The following is a 22527-nucleotide window of genomic DNA, read 5'->3' on the forward strand; positions in this document are numbered from 1 at the left end:
AACTCATCGATCTCGCTTGGCAGGAAGTTTCGAGGCGTACCCTAAACTCATCTTGGAGGAAGCTGTGGCCTGATGCTGTCTCTGCACGAGACTTCGAGGGGTTCGGGAAGCCTGGAGGAGAAGCCGAGATCGTTGACGATCCTGAACCAATTCAGCAGTCTGAGGTGGCTGACATCGTACATCTTAGTACGTCCATGGGGCTGGAAGTTAGCGCGGAAGATATCGATGAACTTATCGAGGAGCACCACGAGGAGTTGACGACGGACGACTTGAAGGAGTTGGAGACGATGCAAGTGAGTGATGTTCAAGAGCAGTTCTCTAGCGGTGATGAGGAGGATGTTGCACCTTTGAAAACGGCAGACATCAAGGAAATTCTTGCATGTTTCCATAAAATGGCAGACTACGTCGAAAAGGAACATCCAGAAAAAGTTTATACCAACCGTGCGCTTGAACACTGCAATTACGTTTGCCTAACGCATTTTAGAAATGTGTTGAAAAGTAATCAGAAACAAGCTTCAATGGATAGTTTCTTATTAAAGAGGCCAGCGGTATTAGTGGGCCAAGACGAAGGTGAAAGTAAAGAAAAGAAACAGAAAAAAGAAAGTGATGAAGAAGTAGAAGGTGAAAGTAAAGAAAAGAAACAGAAAAAAAAAGTGATGAAGAAGTAGAAGAGATTTAGAAAATAAGAAAAACGTAAAGTTATAAAAAAGCAAAAAAAAAAAAAATTCAATTATAAGTTTTATGTTACCGTTAAGTGTTAAAGTAATTTTTTCTTTCATTTTATAGTTTTCCATACGTAATGTTAAGTGTTAATTATTTCTGCCATTTTTTTATTTCGTAAAGTTTAAGTGTTAATGTGTTAAGTGTGTAAATTACTGTACGTAGTCTGTCACTTGTTACGTTTTCTGCCTTATGCCATCCTCCTCTGCCGCGACTTCGCTATCGGACATCGTCTCAATCAAAAGGTAAGTTTCAACTTTTTTGTTACACTAATTAACTGTAACCTTTTTTTCAGAGTGTACAGGTATCAATCATTAATTTAAGTGTACGTACAGGTAACAATACACCTTCACTGATCTAAATGCTTTACGTACATACAGTACCGTAACTTTTATACAGTAGTAAAGAAAACGGACCGTTTTCTTTGGGCTTGGGGGGGATAACTTGGCTATAACTACATTATTGAATAATCTCATAGTGGTTTCTGGAATGGATTAGGCTGTTTTTAACGGTTGTGTTAATTATTGAATGATAGAAATGGCTGCATTGCATGTTTATTACTACAGTTTAGCGTGTTTATGAAAGAAAAGGTGACTTTTTATAAGGCTTGGAACGGATTAGGCTATTTACATGTAAAACGCGACTCAGGATACGAAAATATCAGGATACGAAACCACATCCTGAACGGATTAATATCGTATCCTGAGGCATCACTGTATATACAAATAACATATGGTTTGGTCTAGAAAACAAGCTTGCTGCATATACAGAAGATGCTACTCTCTTTGCATCAATTCCATCTCCTGAATGTAGATTTATGGTTGCTGAATCCCTTAATAAAGATCTAGCTAAAATTAGAGCATGGTGCAAATTATGGAGTATGAAGTTGAATCCTAGCAAAACTCAAAGTATGATTGTCTGTGGATCAAGAACGGTGGCTCCTCAACATGCGGATCTCAGCATTGATAATGTTTCTTCAACTTTGTAAGACTTTTAAAATTTTAGGTGCGATTCTCAACAGCAAATTTACTTTTGAGAAACACATTAGGTGTGTCTTCTTCAATTGCACAAAAAAATTGGCTTATTGGGAAAGTCTTTCATGGTTTTAGGTGATCAATCTACTGTGAAGAAGTGTTTTAATTCTTTCATTTTACCATGTTTCGAGTATTGTTTTCTTGTCTGGTCTTCAGCTGCTGATTCTCATCTAATTTGTTGGATAGGAACTTAGGGTCAATTAAATTTCTTATTCTTGATCTAGATATTAATCTCTGGCACTGTCGTTCAATTAGTTTATTATACACGTTGCATATGATTTATAATTTTGAATCTTCTTTACATTCAGATCTTCCCGGACAGTTCCATCCTGTTCGTAATACTAGGTATGCAGTTAATTCCAATAGTCAGGCTTTCTCCATCATGAGGCTCAATACTACACAGTACTCTAGAAGTTTTTTTTCCAGCTGTGACCAAGTTGTGAAATGTTCTTCCTAATTGGGTAGTTGAATCAGTAGAACTTCAAAAGTTTAAATTCGAAGCAAATGTTTATATATTGAACAGGCTTACATAAGTATTTTTATAGTTTATATATCATATATCTGTTTTAATGTTAATGTTTTTAAAATATTTTATTTTGATTTTTCATTACTTATGTTGTTTATTTATTTTCTTATTTCCTTTCCTCACTGGGCTATTTTTCCCTGTTGGAGCCCTTGGCCTTATAGCATCTTGCTTTTCCAAATAGGGATGTGGCTTAGCTAGTAATAATAATAATAAATCTTTGATTAGTGTAACCAGAGATATGTGCCAGACGTGCAGGGAATGTCAGACTTGTAAGGTTTTGAAAGGAGGTACTAGCCCCGCCAACCTTGAAAACAGTGACGTCTTCTCCTTATGAATTGGTCGCTATGGACCTTGTGAATCTATCAACAACCATTACTGGTTTTATTGGGTGTCTGATGGTAGTCGACCATTATGCCAAGTGGGTAACAGCAGTACCCATAAAGAATACGAGCAGCATTACAAAATGCCAAGCACTTGACAGTTTTTCCTATTATTCCACGTGTTCCAAATCCAGATATTGACTGATAATGGCCTGGAGTTTACTTCCCAGGAATTTACCGAGTTGTTGGAGCGGTACAATGCTGTAAATGTGAAAACAACTTCGTATAAACCCTAACCCTCCAGTAATGGCGCAGTGGAGCAGGTGAACCATTCCATTGGTGAGTTACTGAGAGTGATTTCTGGGGAATCTTGGAAATGGGACCAGTAATTATCCAGCGCAGTTCTCAGCTAAAACCATTCCCACCACATTGAGAATGGTTGTACTCTAGATGAGAACATACTAAAGGATGCTCACGATGTTGATAGTATCCTATTGCGGTCAGCAAAAACAAGAGACACATGGGCTGAAGGAAATCCTCGGTACAAACCGTTCTTAAGAAGGTGCACCAGTTGAGACAACAACTGTTGAACAAGCTCATTCCTAGGTTTGAGAGGATATTCCATGTTACTAAGATACGCAAGAATAAAGTCACCAATGAGCTGCAGAGACTGCCTGATGGTGAAATGGTAAAAACTCACCATATCCAGCCAAAGGAGAGGCTTGAACCTCCAATCTATCTTAAGAGACACTTTCTCTGGTATCCGAGGGGTCCTGATCCTGTAACCGAAACTCAGAAGAGTTCAGGACTTGTGGATAATAATTCAACTTCATCTGAAGTCTCGGAGGGTTCTGATTTTAGTAGTGATAGTAGCTCGTACGGTGTGGCTGCAATAGTCGTATCATACCTTTTGTCTTGAGATCGTAACAAGTCCCGACGACAAAGAAAAAGTTACCGTCCTACAAGCACTATTACTCAGCCCAAACCCATCCTTAAGTCAGCTAGGTCTTATGAGAGGAAAAGAGTACAGGATGCTTGGTTATATTCCCCCCAAAATTTTGATGAGTCTCCTGTATTGAAGCCTGGATTGGTTTGAGATCGTGTGATCCTCCAACTGTGGGAGAACAGCAATGAAATGTGTAAAACCCCAATTTTGACTCCTGAATTTGTGGTTCATTCTCCTGTGCCCGCTCTTTCCAAGAGGAAGGTCATAACGATTACAAATCTCTCTTCCCAATTAAAGTGTGGGCTTTACACATTCGACAAACTGGCTGGTGCGGGTGGATTAAAGTGATATAGCAAGGTACTGTATGCTTAATCAAGCGGATTAATTACGTTAATGCTTCACAAGTCAAAAGGTAAAAGATCCGGTTCGAAGGACCACTCGTGTGGAGTGAAATAAAGCTAATTTGATGGCCTACTCTAGCTTTGTCAGGTCTAAGGTAATCTACACTCTTAGGCTCTGTTTCGGCTCTGTCCCAGAGATCCCAGTGAGATGCTGGACAGGAATCTTACTTTATGTAATTATTGAGACAATGGCAAGAAAATGGGAGCAGTGACGTAAAGTAAAGTAAAGTAAAAGTTAAAGATATGGATCTTTACCTTCGAAGCAGATAGATTCAATACTAAGTCACTCGCTAACACACTTATTTCGAGTTACTCCTTTCAAAATATCGGGTGTACTGTCCCGAGATTAAATACAGTGAACCCTCGCTACTTCGCGGTTCGACCATCGCGGATTCACCACTTCGCGGATTTTTTCCATAACCCATATATATACAGTAATATATATATATATATATGTATGCATGTATTTATGTATATATGTAGGTATGTATATGTGTATACATATAAATATATATATATATATATATATATATATATATATACACACACACACACACACATATATATATATATATATATATATATATATATATATATATATATATATATATATATATATCTAAAGTAGGAAGATGTGATGTAGTTCTAAGGGAAAAGTATGGGAAATATGTCTGGGTAATAAGCAAAGCTCTACCTCCAGTTTGTTTCTACATTATGATCAGAGATAAATGTAAACAAAACATTGGTTGCCATTTTTTATCATGCTTTTTAGCATGTTTAGGAAATGCATGATATAAAATCACCTTTAATATTTGTGCCTGTTTTAGTTTAGGGTACTGTAGTACATGCATTAAGTGTTCTGTACATTAAAGGGTAGTTTGTTAACAGTACTACGTACAAGGGAAGGTGTTAAAAGTCTGAATATACATGTTGAATAAATAGGTAAATATGGTGTCACTACTTCGCGGATTTTCACCTATCGCGGCCGCGACTGGAACCTATCTACCGCGATAAACGAGGGTTCACTGTATTCATATTTAATGAAGCAGTAAAAATACGACGAGGTTTAATTAACCTAATCTTGATTTATTACACAAATTTACATTAAAGGAAATGGACATCTGAATAAAAATTAAAAGCATCAAAACAAAATGTGATGTAATAAAAAGAACTTCAAAATAATAAAAAATGGTTGCTTAGACATGTGCTCTTCTACAATGATGAATGATTGAAATTGAGTCGGACACGTAGTCCGGTGACCCCAAGACTGTGCTAGTCTTGAAAGCAAGAATAATATGAAAAAAAAAACTGTACACACAATTCCACCGCGCACAACCCGAAATATGTAACAGCCAATTAACCCTAAATTAAGTAAAAATTAATCTAAGCCAAAACTGGGGGAAAAACTAAGTAGCCACATATTTTTACCTGCACTCCTTACAGAACCTATCCGTTGTCCTCAAATGGCTGTTGACCGAAGTTGCACAATGCACTTTGCAACCTTGACTGGCCCACACCTGGAATCCTCACTTTTGGCAAATAGGGTTTACCAGGCTTGTGTTCTTCCGTGTCTCCACTCGTCAGGTCCTGGTGTGAGTCGAGTTTTGGGATGCCTTGGTTTGAGCCAGAGGTTCACAGATTCACTGACCAGGTTGGTCAGCCGGTGACCATTGCTTGAGTACGAATGGGCCGACGCTAGGGTCATGTAAGTTTACCTCTCTTTCACCTTTCAAAAAGGGCTGTGTCGTGGTGCACGAGTAACCAAGTGGAGGTACCATATCAGGACTTTAGGACAGGGCAATATATTGTTGCAAGGAGTACATAGGAGGCAGGATTTTGCACAAAATAGAGAAATCTTGCTGCTCTAAGGGAATATACATATACAATAATCCTACCTAATCTGGCTTGCTAAAAATTGAGTTAATGATCAGTTAGCAATGGGCCGGTGCGATGGGCATACATCTTGAAATTAACAGAACTTGATTGGTACTGAGAAATAAAAGCTGCTTTCATGTCAGCAGTATTGAAATTATATTCAAAACAAGTTTAATAATTTATCTCGACACACGTAATTTGAAGAAAGAACCATCATATGCCGGGGTAAGGCTTTTGCTGTCCGTATCTACGCTGTGACGTTGCGAACATGGCGTACGCTATTGGCAACAGGTTTATTTAGTTTAAAATAGTTCTCCCGACGTTTCGGTAAAGAAAACTTAATGTAGGAGAGAATGTTTAAGGGATAGCTACAGTATTAGGAGAGCCTAAAATACAAAAGGAAGAAGAGTGAAGAAAAATTCTTCACATTTGTAGAGCTTGGAACAAAGTAGGCGATTTAAATGTAAAACGTGACTTTTAAATTTAAATAACCTAATTTGTTTCAAGCCCTACAAAAAAACCTCATTAAATTTTATAATAAAGCTATAACTACAATGAAATACAGTACAGCTAAATACATTTAAATCATTCAATATACCTAACCTAACTGTTAACCCTTTTACCACCAAAGGACGTACAGGTACGTTTCACAAAACTCATCCTTTTACCCTCATGGACATACCGTTACGTCCTTACCAAAAATTGCTATTTAAATTGGTTTTTGCATATTTGTGATAATTTTTTGAGAAACTTCAGGCATTTTCCAAAAGAATGAGACCAACCTGACCTCTCTATGACAAAAATTAAGGCTGTTAGAGAAATTTAAAATAAATATACTGCAAAATGTGCTTGAAAAAAAAAAATAACCCCTGGGGGTTAAGGGCTGGAAATTTCCAAATAGCCTGAGGATAAAAGGGTTAATACCTGTAAATGAAGTACTGTAATTATTAGAACATGATGCAATAATAAATGGAAAATAATATAATACATACAGTACAATACTCTACATATGTGAAATATTAGTACCGAATGTACTATACTTTTATCAAAGTTTCCTTTACTATATTGTAGAGAGGTAAGTTTTTTATCATGGATAACCAAATCGTTTTCTTCAATTAATTGTTCAGTAATACAATTAATATTCATTAGTGATGCTTCATTAAATAACCTACATGATTTATTTACACTTGTATTTTTAAGCTATTTTACTGTAATACAAGCAAGTTTCATTGATGTTAATATATACATCAACTTACTTTGTAGAATGAATAAACTTTTGTTCAGTAAATAGTCTTTTTTAACTGTTATCTATTTACCGAAATGAAAAGTATATCGCTCACTGTTTATATTAGTAGCAGCATGGTGCATATGTACATACTCACAATAGGGTACTGTTCATTGGGTTTTTTAATCTAAAAATGCACTTATTGATATAAAATTAATTGTAAATAAATAATCATGACATTAAAAGCAAAAAAAATATTACGAACTGATATTTATTTACTGAAGTGAAAGAAGAATATATTGCCAATGTGTTTGGTATGCATAGTAGCATTGTGCATTTGTATCCATGATACTGCATCACAATTGTTCACCGTTCATTTCAACTTCTAGCAGGCTATTTTTCCTCTCCTACAACTATCCTCCTATCACCTAGAGCTTTCTTCATTCCATCAATTCACACAAACCTTGGCCTTCCTCAAGTACTTCTACCACCAACTCTTGCATTCATCACCTACTTCAGCCGACGGCTGTTTATTATTGTCTCTACATGGTGAAACCACCTCCACACACCCATATCCACTCTTAGCAGCTAATTAATTTCTTACACCAGTTCTCACCCTCCCTACTTCATTTCTAACCCTATCTAATTGAGATTCACCAGCCATACTCCTCAGACTCTTCATCTCGAACACATTAAATTTCTGTCTCTTCTTCACTTTCATTCCCCACAACTCCATTCTATACATCATAGTTGGTCCAATCCCTTTCTCATATTTAGTTATAAATTGAAAAATGTTGGGAACATGAGGTCCACATTAAACACAATTACCATGTATTTGTATGGGAAAAATTTGTTCCATATATGCGACTTTTCGGAAACTAATGAGAGTAATCGCAGATAACGAAAGTTGAGTGTACAAAGCTCTACGCAGTGAATTCTTGTGATGCATGATGCAATCCTTAAGACACAGTAGTGTCCTACATACACAATATGTAACAAATCCTTACATAATCTGGAATTACGTAGTTGCTTGACAAACACTTGTGGGAGATTCTATTGCAATAACACTAAGAAAATGAGACAGAAGCAGCCAGGAAAGTGGCTTTGTGCAGGGAAGGATACCACAGGAAGGGCAGGTGCAAAGAAGCACGTGGGGTTTGCAAATACCTTTTAAAATTTCACAGGCAAATATTGATTAAACCGAGCTTCAGGAGATTGATTGATTAATTTAAAGTTTTCAGGCATCCTGACATCTAAGGTCATTGACACCGATATCATTTAGTTTATATATATATAAAAAATAAAAGAATATTCAATTAAAATCATAAAAGTTAAATAATTTTCATAAGACCTGCTTCTGAAATAAATCTATAAGTGCCACTTGCATAGTAGGACACATCATGTCCAAGAATCTTGGCAAGGATGAACCTGCCACCCTCACCTCGAGCCTCAAACATATATCTATTCCTTGAGTTATTATAATTGGGGCATTCGGTCAACAAATGCCTCACTGTTAGAGGTAACAGGAATGGGTGATAAATAGCATTTATAATTGGGGTGGGTGAAGGTTCAGTGAGAGTAAATTTAACTACTAAACGGTCTTGAGAATTATCCTTCGCTCTCTAAATGAAAAGCTAAAAATTGACACCATTAAATCTCTACAACTTATTTCTAAAGATCATATCCTCTACACCTACAACGAGAATCTGACAATAACATTTATAAATTACATAAAACAAACAGAACCACTGAAGGACAATAATGCCTAATCTCTGTGAAGGAAAGTAATTTATTAACAATTTTATACTCCAAATAAAAGCAGAGTTGATTGAACAATAGTCCACCTGCTATCTTGTATAAAAAAGTAAAAAAAGTAAAAGTTGGAAAGAGTTGTATGAATGTCACAATAATGACATACAGTAATAAAAGTTTTTAACACATGCACAGATTATATAAATCCAAAGGAAATGCAGTATCAGTTTCCACTACTTTGGCCAAAAGCTGGAGATTAAAACATAAATTCTTGAACACCGGTATTTGTTCAGATTTACTGAAATAATATAATTCTGCCACAGCCAGTCCAACAAAAAATTATAGCCACAAATTACAATCCTACTGGCAGATGAAAAATGAGAAGTATCATTTACTCTACCAAAAGTTTGTTATTATTATTAAAAGGGTGGAGATTACCCAGCCCAACGAGTCAAGCTTGACTCTTACAGAGCTGGCCCTAAAAGCTTGTTGAATAAATACAAACAAATACACCAATAATCTATGACAATCTAAATACTGTAACCTAGAACAACATGCATACTTGCCATCCATTAGCTGATATTCTCGTTGTCTTATAAGTTGTGATGGAAGTAATGGTCGCGTATTGGATCTTGTGACTAACCGATCTTGAACAACAGCAGCTAAATTACAGGCAGCTTCCTTTGACATGTTTCCATGAATGAGCATTTCAAGATGAAGGCCCGAGAGGAAGCGGCGGATAAAAGATTCCAAACTTGATACAGTAAGTTCTGTAAACCATGGCAAATAATCTTATTATATAAAATATAAACTTAGAAAATATGATAATTTCATCCTTGCCTTCTACCTCATAATTAATAAAACCACAGTATTTCACTATCAAATTAAGTAGTACTGTACAGTACAAATACACTATTTAATACTTAGAAATAATATTCTTGACATAATATATACACATAAGATGTGAACTAATGTCATTAAAAATCACAAAATGTTCTTCATAAATGTCCCTAAATCACTTTTACACAAAATAAAATTTCTTCAAATTAAACTTCCCTAAAGTTGAGGACCTCCCAAAGTTAGTAGGAAACAGATCTTTTATATACCCTTGATCTCTACTTCATAACTATTAGCTACTGTATTTCACTATCATATCAAGAAGTATAGTATACAGTAAATACACTTTACAATACACAGAAGTAATGTGCTTGGTATAATGTACTTTATACACAAAGAATGTAAACTGACATCACATTAAAAATCACAAACAGTTCTTCAAAAATATCCCAAAATTACTTTTACACTAAATCAAATCTCTTTAAGTTGGACTTCACTAAAGTTGATAACCTCCCCTAGTTAGTATGACAGACCCTTTACAATCCAAATCATAAAAAATAGTCAGAAATTTTAAAAGTAATTTGTATTTTTCCCAGCTCTATAAACCTGAGTCATGTATCTAGCAACCAATATGGCATGCCGTACTCGCATGTGTCGTACCAACAGGCTGTAGCTTAAAGCAGGAAACCTTTCTAACTCCAGCTAGAACTTCAGGGGTGGACACGGCTGGAAGTAAAACTTGAATGACGTGGATTTGCATAGCCAGGAAAAATGCAATAAAAAAATTGTGATTTGTTCCTACGCAAAGCCAAATCTTCATCATTTAATAAGGGAGTCCTCTTTAGGTGAGATGAAGTCCTGTTGGCTATCTGGTTGACAAAAACCCTAGGGTGGAAGTGCATAGTCCAGTAAGGTGAAAAACAGCGCACGTCACCCTAGCATCCCATAGCCCACGAATAGGTTATAATGGATTAGATGATGTGCTCTCATCTGTGAATGGCATAGAGACTGAAAAGGCTATAATATGATTAAAGATTTTCAGATTAATCATGATCCCCCCTTGATGGAACATGAGGACAACACTTTTACTTCTGCAGTAGTAAAAAATGACCCATCACTAGTTAGCTTACTTGCATAGTGTCCGACCAGCAGTAATGTTGCACATGATGACCCCCAAAAAGAGACTGAGGACGACAAAAAGAAAGGAAAAGAAGGCCAGATATTTTACTCTCATACAAACACAATTTATGGAGTGCACCTGTTAACTTGACACTATACTATCTGTCTTGTATAGAGTGAGTTCACTACACCAATTTCTGGGCAGCTACCACAGGTCCCATGGAAAAAGGGTTCAGAGACCTATGGATGTAGTCCTTTAAATAGTGAGCAGCAAAGGAGGTTTCTCTCTTCCAGGCACCAGCTTAAAGGACTTCTGCCAGTGAATGGTTTTTAGGGAAAGCCATTGTGCAACAATTCTTCTGACATCATGGGATTTGGGCGTAGAAGGCATAGATGGATCTCCCAGAGTCTTGTACGCACGCATGATGGTTTCCCGAAGCCAGAAAGATATGAAGTTTTTGGTTACTTTGTTCTTCATCTTTCTACTATTGATGAAAAGATTCTGTATTTTCGGACGACAATGACATGTACTCTTTAAGTTGAGACGCATTGCCCATAAGGAACAGAGTAACCAATCATCTGTATTATCAGTTACATCCCTGGGAGAAGATATGGAGACAAGTCAAATTGGTTGCCATTAATGGATGGAATCTGTATTTCTCTGACAAAATCAGGTATATAGGAAAATAACAGTTGCCTCCACCTCCTGGAATGTGAAACTAAGTACTTTAGTCCATGGAATTCACTTACTCTCTCTTGGAAGACACCAAGGTTAGTAAGAAAACTGTCTTAAGGGTAAGATCTGTCTGACGATTTATTAAAGGGTACATACATTCCCAGCTTTAGGGGTTTCAATTTTTAAGGCGGACAAGCCTGTTTGAAACTCCTCGTCAAGGCAATATTTACCACAAAGAGAAGAGATTAATTCTTTTCTGTCAAGACGCCCAACTCAAGGCTGAGCAATAGCCTTCACCGATGTTACAGAAAGAAGTTTCTTCTCCCGTAGGAAAATAAAACATTTGCAATCAAGGGAATAGTGGCCTCGAATGGAGCAATGTCCCTTCCATGACAATATTCACAGAAGAGGAACCACTTTGCCTAGTAGACTGCTATGGTGAATTTACAGATATCCCAGAAACCTGCTTTGCAGTCAGTCTCGAAAATCCCTTCTCTCGTAGGAGATGACAGATAACCTCCAGCTGTGAAGAGGCAGGCAAGACACTTGTATGTGGAACCTCTTGAGAATTGACCAACAGAGAAGTGGCAATCTGGTAGCTCTCTTGGCATGTCAACAAAAAACTTAGAAGGTCTAGATAGCACTATGCATGAAGCCACTTTGGGGAGACTAACGTTACTCTGATGATTCCTGGATATCATTATTATGACTTTGTTCAAGACTCGCCGTATGATATTGAATGGGGGAAAGGCGTACATGTATAGCTATTCCAAGGGTGCTGGAAAGCATCTTCCATCACCACTTATGGGTCTGGGACTGGTAGGCAGTACACTTAACAGTTTGTTGTCCAGGCGAGTGGCAAACATATTGATGATCGGGGAACCCCATAAAGTCAGGAATTCTCTTGCTACTTGAGGATTGAAAGACCATTCTGAGCCAACTTTCTTGCCCAAGCAACTCATATTGTCTGCTATCACATTCCACTATCCCAGAATGAAATGAGCTGAGAGGTGTAATGCGTAAACTAATACATCTTAACAACCAGTTGGTAAAGAATCCCGGACACTGAAACTCTTTGTTTGTTAGCATAAGTTACTACGGTCATGTTGTTTCTCATCTACACTACCGTGAAGTGGAGTAACGCTAGATACGCAGCTTTTACAGTCGGTCCTCAATATTTGCAAATTTGGCCATTGGCGATACACACAACTGTATAAGATATTAAATAAGAAATCACCTATTCACGGTTTTGGGATAAGTACTACACCCAATCTTAGGGTAGAGTTCTTTTGCCTACGGTTACATTGGGCACACTATTCTATCTTATTTCTCTTCCACTTGTTTCTTGAAGTTTTTATAGTTTATACATGAAATATTTACTGTTCTTAAAGTATTTTATTCTAATTGTTCATTACTTTTCTTCTAGTTTATCTATTTCCTTATTGACTTTCCTCACTGGCCTATTTTTCCCTGTTGGAGCATTAGGGGTTATAGTATCCTGCTTTTCCAACAAGGGTTATAGCTGAGCTAGTAATAACAATAATAACAACCACACAAAGTAGAACAGCCATACATTATAGCTAACACATGTAAACCATTCAGTGATAAACCCTATGCATTACAGTTAAAAGAAAGGATTCTCTCTCTTTCTTTCTGTCTGTATGTGTCTCTCTCTATGAAAAAAAACATAAAAATTTGGAAATTGGATTATTTCTATTTTATTATATGATCCTCATCATCTCCTCCAACGCCTACCGGCGCAAAGGGCCATAGTTAGATTTCACTAGTTGTCTATCTTGGAATTTTAAATCAATACTTCTCTATTCGTCATCATCTACTTCATGCTTCATAGTCTTCAGCTATGTAGGCCTCGGCCTTCCAACTCTTTTAGTGCCTTGTGAAACATAGTTGAAATTCGGTGAACTAATCTCTCTTGCAGAATGCAAAAACATGCCAAAACCATCTCTATTTACCCCTTACCATGATCTCACCCACATATGGAACTCGAGTAATCTCTCTAATTCTGTCCTGCCATTCAACTCCCACTATTCTTCTGAGGGCTTTGCTTTCAAATCTATAAAATCTTTTGGATATTGTTTCTTTGTCAAACCACGATTCATGTCCATACAGTAACACCGATCTCACTAAACTGATATGTAGCCTGCTATGAATGTGGATGTCATGAGATTCAGGTAATAAAAGTTTTTGGTAGGCATAACAACTTCTATTTGTGTTCGATCTACCGAAATCCAGACATGGATGATTATATCTTCCATTGTCTTCTTACCATTATGGCTAAGATACAAGATGATGATAGAAAGGCCTCTTTTGTCTTTGTTGGTGATTTCAATGCTCACCATAGGGAGTGGTAAAGGTCTGTTTCTCTTACCAATCTCCATGGCTTAAGAGCTTTAGACTTTGCCTGTGAATCAGACTGTGAGCAAATCATAAGTGAAGCTACTCACAGGTCTGATAACTGCTTGGACCTCATATGCACTGATTCCCCTGGTGTTATAACAAGTAAGGTTGGTTTTCCAGTTGGGACATCTGATCATGCCCTGATTTCATTTGTAGTGAAGACTGAGAAGGCAGTCCTTGATGTATCATACTCATGTAAGTTTTATATGAAATCTCAAGCAGACTGGAATGAGATTTTGCATGATCTTTTGGGCTTAAATTGGTAACAATTATATAGTAGTGTTGATCCTGTTGTCCCTTTGAATGAGAATCTAGTCAACATAATTGACAGGCCTATCTCTTCGCGTGCGCTAAGGTAAAGAGTGAAGGACAAACCATGGTTCAATGACGACTGTAGGTGTGCTTATTTGGAGAAGCAGGAGGCCTATCATCTTTGGAAGGGTAACAGATCAGATTAGACCTGGAATAACTATACTCAGCTAAGAGCTTTTGCTTAGAAATTTTATGATTCAACTGAAAAGGAATACAGTACAATCTAACAATAAAAGATACCCTTTCTGGTACAACCCAGGAACATAAGTGGTGGATTACCCTTAAATCTGCACTCTTTGGTATAGATGCAACAGTTCCTCCTTTACTTAAAAAAGATGGCTCAGTCACTCACTGTCCAAAGGCACAAGCAACTCTTTTGGCTGATGTGTTTGACAGTAAGCATAGTAATGAGAAACTTGAACTTCCTTATTCCTGTTTTCCCGAGGCTAAACTAACTAGTTTAGCTTTTTGATCTCATGAAATTAAAGCTCTCTTGATGGACCTTGATGTTTATGGAGGTGTAGACTCAAATGGTATTTTTCCTTTGTTTTTTATAAAGACTGCAGATTTCTTGGCTCCAAAGTTATCTGTTATTTTGTGCAAGTTAGCAAAAAGAGGGGTTTTTGGCACTTGTTGGAGAATTGGTAATGTTACTCCATTATGTAAATGTCTTTGTGGTAGCTCAAGTCCAACTGATTGCTGCCCAGTCTCCATAACTCCCATATTATCTAAAGTTTTTAAATGTCTCTAGGCAAAACATCTTAATAGGTTTGGTGAAGGTAATCATCTGTTCCCTAGCTTGCAATTTGGTTTTCGTAAAGGCCTTGGAGCATGTGATGCCCTTCTTACAACCTCCAATGCTGTACAGAAATCCCTTGATTGTGATCAGGAAATTTGTATGTTTGGCCTTGATTTTAGTGATGCCTTTGACCGTGTTAATCCTGAGGCCCTTGTTTTCAAACTGAAGCAGTTGGGAGTGGGTGGGTTGTTTCTTAGCATTATTATTGAATTTCTAAGTAATAGATCTCAAAGAGGAGTTGTTGATCGGCACCATGAGCGAGTATAGGAATGTGATATCTGGTGTTCCATAGGGTAGTGTTTGTGGACCATTACTTTTCATACTATATACATATGACATGTGGTTTGGCCTAGAAAACAAGATTGTTGCATATGCAAATGATGCTACTCTCTTTGTATCAATTCCAGCTCCTGAATGTCGAGTTGGTGTTTCTGAATCCTTTAATACATATGTAGTTAAAATTAGTGTATGGTGCAAATTATGGGGTATAAAATTGAATCCTAACAAAACTCAAAGTATGATTATAAGTAGGTCAAGGAGAGTGGATCCTCAACATCTGGATCTCAGCATTGATAATGATTCTTTAACTTTGTAGAGAAATGTGTGTGGCTAGAGTGTGGACGTGTTGTGTTGAGCTCTGCTATTCATGCCCTGAGTCATGTTTTAGCTTTGTGTTTCTCACCTAGAATATCATTGAAAAGATATTAGTTAGTCTTATGGAGAAACCTAAGTGATAAGAAAAACTACATCATGTCTGCTTCTAACTACAGTATATATGCTTCAAATGTAATGAAACGGATGGAGATTGAAAAAAAATGGATAGTATGTGAATGCAAAAGAGACTACCATAAAAGATGTGTGCATATAGTGACAACCATCAGTGAGCTTGACTGGAATAACCTAGATTGGTTATGCCCTCACTGCGTATGTGATGCCAGACAAAACAATTTAGTAATGTCAAAATTAAAGGAAGATGTAAACATGAGTAATCTGGCCCTGAACAAACAAGATGCAAAAATAGATGACTTGGAAAACAAACTTGCAGACCTTGGCGCAGATACAGCAAATTCCACCCAGATCACCGACCTCACTGAGAAAGTCAACATTCTTGACATGACTATGGAATCAATTAAAGCAACACTTCAAACATTGATAGACCCAAAACCAGAGAAACCGACATTTGCTGACAAAGTTAAGGAAAAAAATTTGTAGATAATTAAATCAACTAATACAACAACTAAAATTAATGAAAGAAAATGTGAGGTTGAACAAGCACTTAAAGACATTCCTACACTTAACACCAGGTCAACTACGAATGCAAATGTTGTTGTAAACTTTGCAAACCATATGATCAGAGAAGAGGCGGCAAACAAAATTCAGACATTGGTAGCTGACACTGAAACGAGAAAAATCAGAAAACTAAAACCCAAAATAATGATATGCAATGTATACAATGATGAAGATGATGTAGTAAATGCTTTGATTCAAAGAAATCGCTGCCTGGACCAAATCCAAAATATAGAAGTTAAGTGTAGTCCTGAAGAAAAATGCCTGAAGGGGGGGGGACCACCCACCATGTGCAGAAATGTGATCCTGAAGATCGGAGTGCTATTCATGATAATGGGGACAAAGTTTCGTTGCGAAGGGGTATCTACTATATAACATACGTGATAGGTACCACTGTCAAAGGTATGGACATTTTGAAAAAGATTGCAAGTCTAAGAATGAAGATAAAGTCTGCGGGAAATGTTCACGGAGACACTCCACCAGGGATTGTAATTCGGAAGTGTCAAAGTGTATAAACTGCGCAAAGTTAAACAGACCAAGTGACCATACAGTAAATTCTAGAGACTGCAATGCTTTTGACTTGGAATTGAAAAGATTAGCAGAAAATACTGATCATGGTTACTAGGGATGTCATAAACTGTGGCTATGTAAATATACAATCTGTAGGTAATAAGACTGTTCAAATTCGAGAATTGATAAACGAGAAATATTTAAATATACTAGCATTATCTGAAACATGGCTAAATAACTTGGACAAGGCAAAGATCACTGAAATGACGCCCCCCACACATGCCTTCTTTCACATATCGAGAGAAGGTGGGTCTGGCGGGGATGTCGGACTCTTTATTCATAAAAGTTACTCAAATCTCAAAATGTTGAAAAGAATTAGTGTAACAAGCTTTGAATATATAGAAATGAAATTTAAGCCAAAAAATAGAAGAATATCCTTTGTAACAATCTACAAACCTCCTAGAACAAACTCTAGTATCTTTTTTGAAGAATTCGGTGCTCTCATTGAGATGATTATCACAGAAAAAACGAATTAGTTATGTGGAGACTTCAATTTTTGGATGGATGACGCATCAAATCCTGACGCTTTGGCATTTAGTGAGTTACTAGAATCATATCGTCATATCGAATTGAATAATGTCGACTGCACAACTATTTTAACTGGACATATGCTAGACTTAATTATAAGTGATGACATGAATAATATTGTATCTGATATGAAAGTCATATCGACTATTGAATAATGTCGACTGCACAACTATTTTAACTGGACATATGCTAGACTTAATTATAAGTGATGACATGAATAATATTGTATCTGATATGAAAGTCGAAGAGAAATGTACTATCTCCCCAGTACACAAACTTATTACGTTTAGTCTACCTCTACAGAAACATGCATTAGTAAAGAAAATAAACTTTAGACATAAATCAAATTTTTCTCCTACCGTATTTATTGAAGAAGTTACAAAGAAAATAAATGATGCTATCAACATTCCCTGTGATCATGATGACCAACGTCTGTTAGGAGCTAAGTGTGCTAACTGTCTAATGACCACTTACAATAAAGTGAGTAAAAGTGAATATGATACCATGTGCTCACTGATGGAAAAGACTATAACCGTAAAAGACCAATCTCCTTGTTTGATGGAGAGACTTTAGTAAAAAAGAAGGAAAAAAAGGCATAAAGAAAGAAAGTGGAATAGGTTAAAAACTGAAAGTACTTGGGTAGAATACAAAACTGCTGCATGTCAATATAACTACCTACTAAGAAGGAAAAAGAGTGAATACTATAAGAGAAAGATCCTCGAAGCAGCAACAGACATAAATAAGTCATATCTTCTCTTGAATGGTATAGTAGGAAATGTAAAAGAAAAGAAGCTACCTGATGGATACAGTGACCAGGAACTAGCAAATAATTTTCTAGTATTCTTTAGAAACAAAATTAAAAATATAACCAGGTCATTTGCAAATACTCCACATCTGATTTAGGATACACCAGGCACACAGACAAAATTAATACGATTTAACAACATAACACAAGATGACATCACCAGAATTATCAAGAGAGCAAAGAAAACAAAATGCGCGATTGATCCTATGCCAATATCTGAAGTAATTGGAGAGATAGACTTTTCTAGTCTAGCCGAAATAATAATGAGAATAGCAAATGCAAGCATTGATGAATGTAAGTTTCCTAAATCTGAGAAAATGGCTATAGTCACACCAGTTCTGAAAAATGCACTGGGTTACCAGGAATTAAGCTCATATAGAACAATTTCAAATCTATCCTTTGCCTCAAAAGTGCTTGAATATGTAATTCTTGAACTAGTCAGCTATACTCTACGGAGACAGCCATCTGCTCTGTTGTAAATGATATGCTAGAAATGATGGATGAAAATAAATGTGGTATTTTAATAGTGCTCGATCTCAGTGCTGCTTTTGATACAGTTGTGCATGAACTGCTACAAAATGATCTACGGTCCATCGGCGTTGAAGATCAAGCTTTCGAATACCTAAAAGACTACTTGGTTAGTAAAAATTACTGTGTACAAATTGGAGACTCTTATTCATCATATGAACTCTTAAACAGAGGGGTACCCCAGGGGAGTGTACTTGGCCCAATCTTATTCTGCATCTATACTATTGGTCTATCGAAAATGCTACAAAAGCATGGCGTGAAGTTTGAACTATTTGCAGATGACACAATTTTACTTCTCCATAAATGTTATACATGACACTACTGAAACTCTAAACCGAATCCTTGATAGTGTTAGAGAATGAATGACATATAAACGACTAAAATTAAATGATAACAAAACTGAATTCATGGTGGTGGGTAAGAAAAACAGCGTGAGAAACTTAAGTGATATTCAAATGAACATAAATAATGACTCAGTGCTGTTATCTAGTAAAGTTTGAGATCTAGGTGTATTTCTTGACTGTAACCTGTCTCTAAATGTCCAAATAAATAATGTAATAAAAAATGCTGGTTATCATCTAAGAAATATTGTGTTTATAAAAAAATACCTGGACGAAAATTCTATAAAGAAATTTGTGATAAACTGTGTTATTACCAGGATTGACTACTGCAACTCTGTCTACTACAATTTACCAAAAGTGCAACTTAAGAAATTACAAAACATAATAATCAGAGGAGCTAGACTGATAAAAGGTGTCCCACCTAGAAAAAGCATCACCCCTATACTAATCGATTTACACTGGCTGCCAATTAAAACGAGAATTGAATTTAGAATATGTACAATAACCTATCAAGTTATCAGAACCGTTCATCCAAAATACTTAAGAGAATTGCTACATATTGCGCAGCCAACAAATCGTGTCGACACGAGAATAGTTACAGATGGCTCCAAACTGTTGGAACTTAGATTTATGTCCACTTTGGGCTCCAGAGCCTTTAAATATGCGGCCCCGAGACTATATAATAAGCTCCCACAAAACATTTGAATGATTGAAGACATTAAGGCTTTCAAGAGGAAACTGAAGACTTTCTTATTCATGAGTCTTTTGACAGTGACGATTTAACAGTAAATGAACAATTCATGATCTGAAAAGATAAATACTGTGAACGAACAAGGTAAAATGACAGTGGAGGTCTTGTAGAGAGTGGGGTTCCCCTGCTGTATGGGACCGGAAAAGCAGCCATCAAAGTAAAGTAAAGTTGTATGACACTTAAAATTCTAGGTGTGATTCTCGACAGCAAATTTACTTTTGAGAAACACATTAGGCCTGTGTCTTCTTCAATTGCAAAAAAGATTGTTGGTGATCAATCTATTCTGAAGAAGGGATTTAATTCTTTCATTCTACCTTATTTTAAGTATTGTTTTCCTGTCTGGTCTTCAGCTGCTAATTCACATTTTAATTTGTTGGACAGGAACTTACGGTCTATCAAATTTCTTATTCCTGATCTAGATATTTATCTTAGGCACCACTGTTTAATTAGATCATCATGCATGGTGCATAAGATTTTTCATAATTCAGACTATCCTTTACATTTAGATCTTCCTGGACAGTTCTATCCTGTTCGTAATAATAGGTATGCAGTTAATTCTAATAGTCAGGCTTCTCCATCATGAGGCTCAATACTATACAGTATTCTAGAATTTTATTCCAGCTGTGACCAATTTGTGGAATAATCTTCCTAATTGGGTAGTTGATTCAGTAGAACTTTAAAAGTTCAAACTTGCAGCAAATGTTTTTATGTTGAACAGGCTAACATAGGTCTTACTATATTTTATGCATGAAAGATCTGTTTTAATGTTGTTAATATTCTTAAAATATTTTATTTCAATTGTTCATTACTTCTTATATATCTTTTGTATTTCCTTATTTCCTTTCCTCCCTGGGCTATTTTTCCCTGTTGGAGCCATAGGGCTTATAGCATTTTGCTTTTCCTACAAGGGTTGTAGCTTAGCTAGTAATAATAATAATAATAATATAATTTCAGGAAATTTTATTTCCAAATTAGAGATCATAGTTCCTATACTTAAATGATTTCACCTACTGTAATTAATTCTTTCTCTTTCTAATGATATTTCATCTTTCACTGCATATTCCGCTCTCATCATTTCTGTCTTTCTTCTATTTATTTTCAGCCAAAACTCATGTGATATTTCATGCATTCTGGTAAACTAGCTATGAGTCTTGTTGCATTTTGCTAATAGGGACAGCAACATCAGCATACTCTAAGTCCGCTAATCTCCTGGTACCAATCCAGTCCAAGCATTCTCTGCCTTCACAACTGTTCTATGCATTACAAAATCCATGAGGAGGATAAACAACATAAGTGACAGACTTAATCAAATTTACATATGCTAATTGTGTTTTGTGACGGGCCGAGAGAAGGTTGTGACTCAAAGGCAAGTTTAAAACAACTGAGTGACTTTATTATAGAACATTCTCCTTTATATACAAAAGTTCAAGGCAACAAGAATTTTCATGTTAAAAAAACAGACAATGTTACAGAGGAGAAACAAGACATGTTTTTTCAGGTTCTTTCTAGTGCGAGGGGAGAGCGAAGATACAAGCACAAAATGAACTATGTACGAACGTGCGACACACGGTTGGTACATGGCTCCCCCCCCTAAAAATGACATACTGTACATGTTAAATAGGGCGCCCTGATCTAGAGAGGCGAACTGTAGGCGGGTCATCTGGCAGGAGATAAGCAGGTTTTAGACGATCAATGGAGACCCAGTCTTCTTTGCCACCAATGTTTAGTAGGAATGCTTTCGGACTGCGTCGGATCACAAGGAAAGGGCCCGTATATGGGGGCATTAGCAGTGGCTTGCTAGTGTCGTTGCGCAGTTAGACGTGCGTTGCAGAGTGCAAGTCTGTCGCTATGTGATGCTTCGCAGGGGGCTTGTAAGTCTGGCGGCATGGAGTAAATTTTCCCACAACGTAATGTATGCGCTGGAGATCGTCGGAGGTGGTTGTAGAAGGAAAAAATTCGGCAGGGACGACCAGCGGATCGCCATACACCATTTCAGCTGCCGAGACGTCGAGGGCGTCTTTAGGAGTGGTCCTTAGTTCCAGGAGGACCCAGGGAAGCTGAGTAAACCAGTTGGAATCCTTGCAGCGGGACATCAAAGCTGCTTTGAGGGTGCGATGAAAACGTTCAACCATTCGATTGGCAGCGGGGTTGTAGGCCGTTGTGTGATGTAGGGTGATACCCAGGAGATTCGCTAATGATGTCCACAATTGAGAGGTGAAAGTGGTACCCCTGTCAGAAGTCGTTGGTTGGGGCGCGAGTGAGTGGCGGGTGGTGGGTGGCTTTGTCGCCGCTTCGGCACGTCACGGGGTAGGCGTGTATGTCCTACGGCATTCACGTCAGCTTCGGGTAACGTTGAATAGGCGTCCTCTTCGTCAGGGGTGGAGGCGTTGATGGAGGTCTTGAAGTGGTTGTCCATAAGGGCGTCGGCTTTGGTCATCAAGTCCTTTATGGGTAAACTATCGACATCGGGTATGGCAGCGCGTATAGGTCCGGGTAAACGGCGTATCTAAAGGGCACGAAGTAGGTTCACCTCACGAGGAGAGCCGTCTGCGGCAGGTTGCAGGCGAGCGATACTGGTCATTTCCCTGAGGGCGACCAAAGCCCTTTGGTCACCCAACGGTTGTTGCGAGAGCTGAAAAAGCTTTACTATGCGGGCGGCTGGCGACGGCGAGTACTGCTGCAGAAGGTATGTTTTGAGGGCGTCATATGCTATTGGGGTGTCTCCTTGTTCATAAAGCCAGTCGGATATTTCCGGGA

At 37.3% G+C, this 22527-nt stretch overlaps 1 protein-coding gene across 1 annotated transcript in view; it reads right to left on the bottom strand.

Moving 5' to 3' along the window:
- Ide (Insulin degrading metalloproteinase) overlaps positions 1 to 22527 on the bottom strand; it is a 511525-nt gene that overhangs the window by 101028 nt on the left and 387970 nt on the right. Inside the window, exon 15 of the mRNA XM_068372359.1 lies at positions 9366 to 9569. Within this exon, the coding sequence (XP_068228460.1) occupies positions 9366 to 9569 (204 nt within the window). The remainder of the gene's footprint in view (positions 1 to 9365; positions 9570 to 22527) is intronic.

This window comes from Palaemon carinicauda, chromosome 4 (assembly GCF_036898095.1).
Source record: "Palaemon carinicauda isolate YSFRI2023 chromosome 4, ASM3689809v2, whole genome shotgun sequence".
NCBI lineage: Eukaryota > Metazoa > Arthropoda > Malacostraca > Decapoda > Palaemonidae > Palaemon > Palaemon carinicauda.